Here is a 12,468-nt window from a genome sequence, read left to right as displayed (position 1 = left end):
ATGGCACTTTCAGTACTCTCCTCCAACACCACAACTCAAAGGCATCAATTCTTCTAGATCCTCCTTATTCACTGTCCAGCTTTCGCATCCATATGAGGCTATTGAAAACACAATGGTGAAAAAGACAGTCATGCATCTTAGTATTATTGCCCCTCTTCAGGGTTACCAGCTTATTTTGTTACTGCTTGTGATGGACACACAGTTGGCATCTGATGCATATCTGTTGAATAAATGAACCAATGAATGACATATAGGCAAAAGAACATCCCATAGGTGACAAAGAGAAGAGGGTTGTGATATGAAACTGAAGTGATGGTGTTATTTCCTGAACTAGAGCACTAAAACCTTGTGTCTTGTGATGCCCCCAGGGTGTTATCACTGAAAAGTACCTTTTGTTCATGTCACTAGCTTGCGGTCTCTTCAGATAAGAGCCATTGGTTCTCACTGAGTAGTACAAGAGAACATGAGAGAGAAAATAGCCACTGTGCTCTAGCCCACAGCATCACAGCTAGTCACTCTTTTTTTTTAAATGTTTTATTGTGAGTTATATGATAGTTTACATGAGAGAACTTTAGTTTTACGTTCATTCTATCGTATATTGTTTCATTGCCATGGTTCCAATCCCCTCCATGCATCATCAACTGACCAAAGGGTATACCCTACAAACCCGCCCCCTACACTTCCCCCTTGCCCCCCAGTCTTCAGCACACCCCTCTCCCTCTCTGGATCCAAAGTCCCCAGCTGCTTCATCACTCCACGTCATCGTCTCTGCCTCTATCTCGGGCCTTGCTGCTTCTATGGGTAGGGTCCTGCTCTTGGCTCTTCTCCGTTGATGGTCCTAGAGACCTCCGCTCCTAGACTGGAGAGTTAATCATTCCTTTCCTTGCTATAAAACGTCTACCTTTACACTTCCAACCTTCACAATCAGTCCTGATAACAATTATTCACTATTGTATCACAAGTGACCCATCTGCGTTTCATTTCATCAGCTCCGCCTAGACAAATTAGATAGCACTCACTGGAGATTCTGCCTCCCTCCATGCCCCCTGGCTCTAGGTCCCCTCTTGAAAGCTTGTAAGCCAGTCACTTCTTGCCTTTGTAGTACCCCACTCCCCCATTTTGGATATCCAATGTCCAAGTTGCCCATCTCTGCTACTCTGTGTGTGGAGGGGGTGTACATGATTCTTACAGCTAGTCACTCTTAATGAACTTGGTACATGATCAGTTTCCAGTTCAGAATAGACTATTCTGGCAACATAAAAGAATGGGCTCTATGTTGAGGTCTCCAGTTGAAGCTACTTAAAAACAGATTCAGATGGATCCCGTGACACACATGCTTTCAGATATAGAAAATTTTGGATTAATAAGAATTTTGAACTGTGTATTGAGGTTGTTTGGTTTCTTGATGGTTGAGGATACCATTTAATTGTACCTCTTCTTCCCTTTGAATCCTGGGCCAGTGGAGTTGACAAGGACTGGAGGCAGATAGGGAGGATCTAAGGCCAACATGGGACTTCTTATCTCTCTATTACTTCTTCCCATTTTGAATTAATAGGACTCAAGGTACATTTGGTTTAGAAACTTCCAGAAGCACCTTTATTAGTATCGGGTTTAATGCATGCATGTGTGTGTATGACTATATATAGGATTGTTGTTGTAGTTGTTAAGTGCTGTTGAGTCTGTTCCAACTAATAGCAACGCTGTCCTGGTGTGGCACTGTAAGATAAGCACCCAACCACAAGGTCGGTTTAAATTGCAAGGTTGGTGATTCAAATTCATCAGCTGCTCCTTAGAAACCCTATACAGGGTTGCTATGAGTCAGAACCGACTTGACGGCACTTAACAACAACAACATAGGGTTTGTATGGAGTGGCTGGTGGGTTTGAACCACCAATCTTGTAGTTAACAGTCAAGTGTTTATCCTACAGTGCGACACCAGCACTCCGTATGTAGGATTTGTTGTTGTTATGTGTTACCGAGTCAGTTCCAACCCTGTATAGGGTTTCTATGGAGTGGCTGGTGGGTTTGAACCACCAACCTTGTGGTTAGAAGTCCATTTCTTATCTGACAGTGCCATACCAGGATTGTTTTATTGTTGTTGAGTGCTGTCAAGTCAGTTCTGGCTCATAGTGACCCTGGATAGGGTTTCTGAGGAGTGGCTAGTGGGTTTGAACCATCTACCTTATGGTTAGCAGTCTAGTGTTTACCTTACAGCATCACACCAGGATATCAATACCAGGATTAGAGAACATAAAAACCTAATGAAGTTTGGAAAAATAGTTGGAAACACCTAGAGATATTTTATTGTGAATACATTACAACTTTTAAAAAATGTTTTATTGTGAATTATGTGATAGTTTACATGGGAGAACATTAGCTTTACATTCATCCTATCATATATCATTTCATTGCCATGGCTATAGTCCCCTTCATGCATCATCAACCAACCAAAGGCTATATACACTACAAGCCTGCCCCCAGTCGTCAGCATACAGGCCCTCTCTCTCTCTGGGTCTAAAGTCCCCAGCTGCTCCATCTCTCCACATAATCGTCTCTGCCTCCATCTCAGGCATCTCTGCTTCTCTGGGTAGGGTCCCGCTCTCCGCTCTTCTCCCTTGATGGTCCCAGAGACCTCCGCTCCTAGACTGCAAAGTTAATCACTCCCCTCCTTGCTTCAAAATGTCTACCTTTACATTGGAAACCCTCACAATCAGTTCTGATAACAATTATTCACTATTGTATCACAAGAGACCTAGCTGCATTTCCTTTCATCAATCCCACCTAGACAGATTGGATACTACTCAGTAGAGATTCTACCTTCCTCCACACCCTCTGCATCATCTAGGTTCCCTCTTGAAAGCTTGTAAGCCAGTCACTTCTTGCCTTTGTAGCCCCCCCTCTTTGGGTAGCCAATGTCCAAGTTGCCCATCCCTGTCTACTCTGTGTGTGGAGGGGGTGGGAATGATCCTTGCTATAAAGATTTGTTCCCTCTTTTGAGCTATTGCATCCATAGGTGTAGGTCAAGTTCATCAAATTGTATGAGATTACTCTTTTTTTCGTCTTCTTTTTTCTTCTAGTTGAGCTTTGATCATCCAGTTATTGAAGCCAAGTCAAGTGGGTATTATCTGCAAGTGTGGGTGTTCTTGTGCATATGCCCTTTCTTCTTAACAGCTGGACGCTTCACTCTCCACTCTAGTCCTCTGTGGCTATGTCACTGACTCTGGGCCCAAGAGTCCCCAAGTCTTGCCACACTGCTGGCCAACCAGATCTCCACCCGGGTTCACAGAAGTCTATTGAACATTGTAGGGCTTAGCTCGCAGCTTTATTGCTGTTTTTCTCTCACTTCCCCTTATTGGTGACGAACGTGGTCACCAATCAGAGTGTGTATTCCCATTGAGTCTTACTCTTGGAAGGGGGTTTACTCTGAGGGGACCTGACACCTTGCTTTGATGTCTTCTGGGCGAGCAACTTGCTTGTTCTTGTAGTAATCAGTTGGTCTGCCTATATTGTTTTGTGTTTTTCCTGTAGGTCTTTCTTTCAAGAAGTATCTTCTGTTCTTCTAGCTGCTCCAGGCTGGTCTGCCCATCCTTTCACGAGGACATTTCCCACCTCTGAAGATTCTGGATGCTGTTCAGGATTCCACCTATAGTCTTATGTAATGCCGAGGCTCCACAGGTAGCCTCCTTCACTGGGCATGTTGTAGCCCCATTTTAGGTATTCCAATCAGTTATAGGCAGAAGACGGACTTACAACCTTTGTATGGTGATATTTCTGGCTATTTCTTTCTCTCCCCTTCTAGTGTCTATTTTATAATGTAATGCAAGGAAAACCAAGATTCAAAAGACAGCCAAGTATCTTAACATTATTTCCCCGCTTTCCTCCATTCCAACCATGTCTCAATCCCTGTATCCCAGAGCCCTGTTGTTCCAAGGTTATGCATACATCATTATTTACCCCTGTCCCACTTAGCCCCTGCAAACCTGCCTAATTGTTCTTCCATCCGCTTTGTTCTTCCATTCCCCTCTCCGTTTTTGTATATTGTCCCCCTCCCCAGCACCCAAACTATCCTGTGTCTATTCCCTGCCCTGTGCTCCACCTTCCCATCCCTCCCCTCACCTCACCCCCCACATTCCAGCAACCAGCAAAGGTTCTTTTTCTCAGTCTTTTACAGTAGTGGTCCTATGCAGGACCACTTTTGTGACTAATTTTACTCAATATAATGTCCTCAAGGTTCATCCATGTTATGCAGTGTCTTGCAGCTTCCTTGTTATTCTTCAAGGTAGCATAATATTCCATTGTGTGTATGAGTACATTATAATTTAATTAACTGAAGCAGTTACCATAGTTTAATCTGGGTTCTTTAGAGGAGTAAAACCAGTGAAGTATATAATGATTTGTTTCAAGGAAATAGCCACACAGTGTGGAATCTAACAAGTTCCAAATCTATAGGTTTGGTGAGTGAGACTCAAGGCTTTTCTGACTTATGTGACTGCAGTTGCTAAACTCGGGTCAGATGGTGAGCTGCTAGCTTCCATTCCAAGAACCAGAAGTCAGATTATGACAAATCAGATGTGGTGGTGGTGGTGATGTGCTGTGGAGTCGGTTCTGACTCATAGTGACCCTGCACAGGGTTTCCGAGGCTGTAAATCTTTACGGGAGCAGAAAGTCTCATCTTTCTCCCATGGAACAGCTGGTAGTTTCGAACTGCTGACCTTAAGGTTTGCAGCCTGATTCATAACCACTACATTACCAGAGCACCTTAAATCAGATGTAGGACCATCCATATATATTTGGTGCAAGCCACACCCTCATGAAAACTCCCCTTTCAACTTATTGACTACTCACATCAGATCACAATATGGAGGAGGATGATTACATACTATCTACCAAACCACTAAGAATCAGCGACCCAGTCAAGTAGACACATAACCGTAGCCATTACATACCATTTATGAAATATCAGTATTTCCTAATTGCTATTGTTAATGTCTATTGAGTCAGACCTACACCTGTTGGCTCCATGTGCAACAGTATGAAACACTGCCCAGATTTGCTCCATCCCCGTAATCAACTGTGGGTCTAACCATTGTGAAGTGTGGGGTTTTCTTTTCATTGGCTGGAAGTTCTGCTGTACCTTGTTCAGCCTCCTACAACACACAAGCCTCCACTGGTAGATGGATGGTGGCTGTGTATCAGGTGACTTGTCTAGGAATTGAACCTGGGTCTCCCACATGAAAGGCAAGAATTCTACCAGTGCACCACTAATATCTCACAATTCTAACTTAGGAGTGGGTCTTATTTAAGCCTTGAGTTCATCATAGCTGCGAGTCATTGTGCCCACAACCCTGGGAGCATCTTGTGTGGTGTTCCTTGATAACAGGAAAGATGAGGCATCCAGGGAGTCTTGTTCATGAGCAGTAAAAGGTAGAGTGAAAAGAGCCTGTGGACACTGGGCTTTGGCTGGGCGATGGGTCTCTTAATCGCTCCCGGGTCCTTGGCATGGTCGATTATTTTGTACTAATATTGCAAATTATTTCCAAATTAGAATCTCATTTGACCCTCAGAAAAATTTTGCAGGGTGTAGATCAGGAGAATGTATGATTTTCCCTGCTTTAATGATGAGAAATGGAAAGTCAGACACATCCAAGTTCACAAACCTATTAAGTGGCAGAGAAACCCAAATCTTCTTCTTACTCTTTTAGCCTTTCCCTTATGTTATCAGCTCAGGTTTCACTTGGTTTTATAATTTTTTCTCCCCAACTGTATCTAGTCTTCTAGGTCATTTATTTTTAGGAAAAAAAAAAAAAAGTAGGAATCTAAAAATATTCATGGATTTCCAGTTAAGGTATAAAGAACACTTGTTTATCTCCTCTATCTTGCAAAACCCCAATGAAATAACAGTAAAGGGATACAAAAACTATAACTCACAATGACAAAGAAAATAAGAGAGGAGGTAATGTTAAGAAGAAATGTGGTTGCATTTTTACTGGAAGGAAATCAGAAAACAGAGTGGGAATGCTTGGAGACTGGATTCTTCCCCTAGAGCATAATCTGGAGAATCCAGCTGTGGTGGTGGGGCGGAGACAGATTGGGGGTTTCTGATTTTTGTTTAAAACTTAAAAAAAAACAACAATTAAAATAATTATAAATTTATAAGAAGTTGCAAATTTAGTGTGGAAGCATCCTGTGTATGTTTTACATAACTCTAGTGTGATATCAAACTGTTGTTGTTGCTAAGTGCCATTGAGTCAGCTCTGACCCATAACGACCCTGTATAGGGTATCCGAGGAGCAGCTGGTGAGCTTGAACTGTCGACCTTGTGGTTCAAAACAACTTTGCAGCTCAGTGCATTAACCCACAGCACCACACTTGGAATTAAAAATCAGCACAATGTGTATATATAGTTTTAAAAAATTATTGTGGAAAATGTATATAACAAAATATTTTCCATTTTAACCACTTCTAAGTGTTCTAGATTTATGAAGAAAAATGTGGCATCAGGGTTGGAGGAAGACTCACTAACAACCTTGGATATGCAGATGATATAACCTTGCTTGTGGAAAGTGAAGAGGACTGAAATGTACTTACTGATGAAGATCAAAGACCACAGCCTTTGGCATGGGCTGCACCTCAATGTAAAGAAAACAAAAATCCTCACCGCTGGACCAATAAACAACATCAATATAAAAGGAGAAAAGACTGAAGTTGTCAAATACTTTATTCTTTTTCGATCAACCATCAACACTCATGGAATCAGCGATCAAGAAATAAAATGACATATTGCATTAGGCAAATCTGCTGCACAAGACCTTTTTTAAAAAAAAATATTCAAGAGCAAAGATGTCAGTTTGAGGTGTACCTGATGCAAGCCACGGTATTTTCAATAACCTCATATGCATGTGAAAGTTGTACAGTGAATAAGGAACAGGATAAAAGAAGTGATGTATTTGAATTATGGTGCTGGGGAAGAATATGAAAAGTACCATGGACAGATAGAAGAACAAATCAATCTATGTTGGAAGAAGTACAATCGATGCTGCTTGGAAGCCAGGATGGCAAGACTTGGTCTCTCATACTTAAGACATATTATCAGGAAGGACCAGTCCCTGGAGAAGGATATCATGCTAGGTAAAGTAGAGGGTCCCCAAAAAAGAGGAAGACCCCCCCAATGAGATGGGTTGACCCAGTGGTAGCAGCAATGGGGTCAAGCTTAACAATGATTGTGAGGATGGCACAGGACCAGGCAGTGTTTTGTTCTGTTGTGCATAGGGTTGTTATGAGTTGGAATCAACTTGACAACACCTAAAACAACAACAAAAAAGGGTTGCCACATTAAATCACAACATGGGGGATAGCTATAGGTCAACTGTCAAATCACTGAGAATCTTGGCCCAGGCAAGTTGACACTAAACTTTACTATCACTGATAGCTACTTGTGCTTTATTAACAACACAAAAGCTTTCAACTGTGTAGATCATGACAGGCTATGGATAACACGCCAAAGAATGTGTATTTCAGAATATTTCATTGTGCTCATGAGAAACCTGTTCATAGACCAAGAGGTAGTTGTTCACACAAAACAAGAGAATACTGTGTAGATTAAAATGATGAAATGTGTGAGCCAGGGTTGTGTTCTTTCAATCAGTATGTATTCATACTGTGTATTCAATCAGTATGCTGAGCAGATCACTCAAGAACTGGAGTATATGAAGAAAAATGTGACATCAGGATTAAAGGAAGACTAATAAACAACCTGTGATATACAGAGGACACAACCTTGCTTGCTGAAAGAAAAGAGAACTTGAAGAGGACTGATGAAGATCAAAGACTGCAACCTTCAGTATGGATTGCACTGCATCATAAAGAAAACAGAAATCCTCAAAAGTGGGCTAATAAGCAACATCATGATAAATGGAGAAAAGATTGAAGTTGTCAAAGATTTCATTTTACTTGAATTCAAAACGAGTGCCCATGGAAGTTTTTGTTGTTGTTAGATGTCATTGAGTCAGCTCCAAATCATAGCAAATTTATGCACAATAGACAGAAACACTGCCTGGTTCTGCATCGTCCTCACAGTCATTGTTAAACTTGAGCTCATATCTGCTGTCACTATGCCAATCTATCTCGTTGGGGTTCTTCCTCTCTTTCACTGACCTTCTACTATACCATAGCAATTGGTAGTGGTAGCCGGGCACTACCTTGTTCTTCTGGTCTCAGAGTCATGGAGACTGATGTTCACATGTTCCATCATTGGAGTTCATTGGACTCATTGTTTCAAAGTATCTTCAGTTCTCATCACTCATCTTTCTTCTGCAAATGGAGAAACCAATAGGTGCACCTGAGACGGCTGCTCATGACCTTTAAAGATTCCAGATGCCACTCACCAAAGTAGCATGTACAACATTGTCTTTGTGGATTATGTTATGCTGAGAGAGATGAGGCTTTCTGCTCCTGTTAAGATTTACAGCCTTGGAATCCCTATGCAGGGTCACTATAAGTTGGAACTGACTTGGTGGCACACAGCCACCACCACTACCAAATGACCATGGTGACTCCTGAGTCTATGGTCCCTAGCCATAGTCTAAGAAGTTTTCGTCATTTTTCCTGCAGTTTTGGGGCCAGGCAGATCCAAAGCCAGCCCTGACCTTGCTGAACTGTGAGGTTAAAAAGAGAGGGACTTTTACAAGGTTCAGTAACTTGTTTGTTAAGTGGAGGCAGTGGTGCCAACTTGCTTAAGATTGTGTGAGATCAGCTATGAGGCCAGCACAATACACACTACATGCATCCCTTCCTTCTGCACCAGGATGTTATAGCCTTATTGGAGAAATTAAACTTGTATTGAGTGTGTGCCTTATTCAAGGTACCATATGACCATTGATCTTCGTGGTAGATCTATTTGCTTAAAAACATTCTTACAACTCCTAGAGAGGCAGTATAGCATGAATTCTGGGTCCAGGCATACTGGGTTTGAATGTTATGTCTGCCCTGTGCTTTCTGGATGACCTTGGGCAAAGTACTGAGGAGCTTTTCTGTGCCTTGGTTTTCTCATCTGTAAACTGGCTATAGTAATAGTGCCTACTTCAGAAGGTTGCTGGGAGGCTTAACTGGTAATACAGGTAAGCATCTGGAATGTGCCTGGCTCATAGTGAGTGTTGTAGATGCGTTTGCCATTATCCTGTTGTCTGTGCTTGGAATAAATTGATGGGATTTAAAGGGTTGAAAAGATTCTTACATGGCTTATTCTCTATCTCACCTCCAAATTAGAGAAGAAAAAATTGAGGCCCAAAGAAGGAAAACGTGACTTGTTCCAAAGCAAAAATCAGTGATAGAAGCAGCTCATGCAACCAATTCCATGGAAGCATTGAGCTCGTTCTAGATATTTCTAGATCAGCAAAGGGGCTCAGTGGAGCTTAGTATTTCATGCCTGTTAGTGGAAGTTGCCTGAGACAGGTGGGAGTTGCAGACAGGTAAGGCTAGAGTAAGCTACCTACTTGGCTGCCTGGGTGTAGGTCTTTATCTTCCCACTTGGGAACAGAAAGCTGACTGAGAAGACTTCTCCCTCATCTTCTTTTCAGACTGAGGGTTTATGGAAGGTGCAGGGACTCTTCATCTTGGGGCATCTCTTGGGTTTTAGCCCCCTGTCTGGGTGAGTGACCTGTGCGATGTCTTTACAGGAAGGTGGTATGTGAATGCGGGTATACTCGTGAACAGCATTTGGAGGAGGCCACCAAGTTCCATGTGTTCCAGGACAAGGAGTGGGACCCCAAGAAGCACATCCAGGAGATGCCCACAGATGCCTTTGGTGATATCGTCTTCTTAGGCTTGGGCCAGAATGTGGGAAAGGTGGGTCTCCATTGCTTTGGTGCTCTTCACTGTGGGATTGAGTCCACTGCTGATGGTCCCAGAAGCCCTATAGCAGTCTCACAATGGTGCTTGCAGTGGCCCCATAGCAATTGGAATGGGAAGGGTGGGGCAATCAAGTCAGGGTCGGCAGGCTGGGGTGGGATGTGGCCTTTCAGACACATGATGATCATGAATGGCTGTTGCTTGCTGACCCAGGGTCTCCTCCTCCTATTGTACTTCCTCTGCAGTATGTCCGAGTCTCCCAGGACACACCCTCCAGCATTATCTACCATCTCATGACCCAGCACTGGGGGCTGGATGTTCCCAATCTCTTAATCTCAGTGACGGGTGGGGCCAAGAACTTCAACATGAAGCTGAGGCTAAAAAGCATCTTCCGGAGAGGCCTGGTTAAAGTGGCCCAGACCACAGGTGAGAGTTTGGAATGGAAACGAGGCACTATCTGTACAGGCTCCTGTTTGAGAGGGAAGCAGTGGGTGGTGGGTTGGTGGTGGGGCAGTCTTCAGGTTGTGCAGTGGCAAGGCCAACAAGATTGGAAAGTTCACACCTGTATGAATGTCTGTGGATACTGTAACAAAACACTACACATTAGGGACTTTATAACAACAGAAATTTATTCTTATATTGTTCCTTATGCCAAAATTCTGAATTCAGGGTGTTGGCAGGGCCACTCTTCCTCCACAGGTTTTAGGGGAGTATTTTTGCCTCTTCTACCTTCTGGTAGCTCCATTCATTCCTTGGCTTGTGACTACATGTTGTCAGGTGCCATCGAGTCGGAGCTGACTCATAGCGACCCCATGCACAGCAGAATGAAACAATGTCCGATCCTGGGCCAACCTCACTACCGCTGCCACACTTGAGTCCATCAATGATGCCATCTGGCTGATCTATCTCGTTGGGGGTCTTCCTCTTTTTCTCTGACCCTCCACCCTACCCAGCATGACATCCTTCTCCAACGATTGTTTCCTCTGGACTACATACATCACTCTAATCACTTCCTTCAGCCTCACAAGGCTGTCTTCCCTTTGTGTGTATGTCTTTGCTTCTTTTCCTTTCTTATAAGGATTAGGACCCACCTACTTGTGGTGCTGTGGGTTAATGCACCAGACTGCAAAGCCATTTGAACTGCAAGGTTGGCGGTTCAAGCTCACCAGCTGCTCCTTGGAAACCCTACACAGGGTTGCTATGGGTTGGAGCTGACTAGATGGTACTTAACAACAACAACAACTTGAGTATCGACTCCTGGTGTGACACTGTAGGATAAGCACTGAATGTGAACTACAAGGTTGGCAGCTCAAACGTATCAGTCGCTCTTTGGAAACTGTACAGTGTTTTTAAGAGTCGGAACTGATTCATTGACACTTACCACCAATGACTACTATTCTAGTATGACCTCATGTTAACTAATTAAATGTACAAGGATCCTATTTTATACAAGGTCACACTCAAAGACACAGGGTTAATACTTAAACAGGTCTTTTGTTGTTGTTGTTGTCAGGTGCCATCGAGTCGGAACCGACTCATAGCGACCCCATGGTACAGCAGAATGAAACAATGTCCGATCCTGGGCCAACCTCACTACTGCTGCCACACTTGAGTCCATCAGTGATGCCACTTGGCCAATCCATCTCGTTAGAGGTCTTCCTCTTTTTCTCTGACCCTCCACCTTACCCAGCATGACATCCTTCTCCAGTGACTGTTTCCTCCGGACAATATGTCCAAAGTATGAGACACGAAGCTTAGCCATCCTGTCCTCCAAGGAGCACTCTGGCTGCACTTCTTCCAAAACAGATCTATTGGTTCTTTTGGCAGTCCATGGCACTTTCAACATTCTCCTCCAACACCACAATTCAAAGGCATCAATTCTTCTATGATCCTCCTTATTCACTGTCCAGCTTTCGCATCCATATGAGGCTACTGAAAATACAATGGCCTGGGTCAGGCGCACCTTAGTCCTCAAGCTGACATCTCTGCTCTTCAACACTTTAAAAAGTTCCTGTACAGCAGATTTGCCCAGTGCAATACGTCGTGTGATCTCTTGACTGCTACTTACGCGAGTGTTGATAGTTGATCCAAGAAGAATGAAGTCCTTGACAACTTCAATCTTTTCTCCATTGATAAGAATGTTGTTTATTGGTCCAGTGGTGAGGATTTTTGTTTTCTTGACATTGAGATATAATCCATATCGAAGGCTGTGCTCTTTGATCTTCATAAGTAAATGTTTCAAGTTTGATTTATGCCTCCTAAAAGACCTGTTTCAAGTGAAGAGGACTTGAAACAGGTCTTTTAGGAAACATAATTCAATTCATAATACCTCCTTAGCTGCAGATGGTGACTCAATACCTGGATGAAGAAACATTCATCTCCCAGCATCTCCCTTGATATCCTGCTACTGTCTTCCAGCTCAGTCACACGGCACAAACAGCTCCAGTGTATAACTCTACTAGTGACCGTAGCCGCAGGTGGTTCTGAGTGGCAAGTTTATGGAATGGTATGGGCAATTGATTCCTGAGGAGCACAGAGTAGGTTGGGTTCATTATTGGGATGCTAATGAGAGTTTCTGAGAACCAGACTCTGTACCTAGCACTTAATCTTTTCATCAGCTTC

The 12,468-nt window shown here is 43.2% G+C and overlaps 1 protein-coding gene across 1 annotated transcript in view; it reads left to right on the top strand.

Annotated features, from left to right (window-relative positions):
* The window catches only part of TRPM2 (transient receptor potential cation channel, subfamily M, member 2), a 91,446-nt gene that overhangs the window by 17,302 nt on the left and 61,676 nt on the right, over nucleotides 1-12,468 (top strand). The window contains exons 3-4 of the mRNA XM_006876781.1: nucleotides 9,675-9,843; nucleotides 10,092-10,272. Of these exons, the coding sequence (XP_006876843.1) occupies nucleotides 9,675-9,843; nucleotides 10,092-10,272 (350 nt within the window). The remainder of the gene's footprint in view (nucleotides 1-9,674; nucleotides 9,844-10,091; nucleotides 10,273-12,468) is intronic.

Source organism: Chrysochloris asiatica, unplaced genomic scaffold (genome assembly GCF_000296735.1).
Source record: "Chrysochloris asiatica unplaced genomic scaffold, ChrAsi1.0 scaffold00415, whole genome shotgun sequence".
In the NCBI taxonomy this organism is placed as follows: Eukaryota; Metazoa; Chordata; class Mammalia; order Afrosoricida; family Chrysochloridae; genus Chrysochloris; species Chrysochloris asiatica.
Note: the sequence above shows the minus strand (reverse complement) of the source record. Positions and strands in the feature narration are given on the sequence as shown.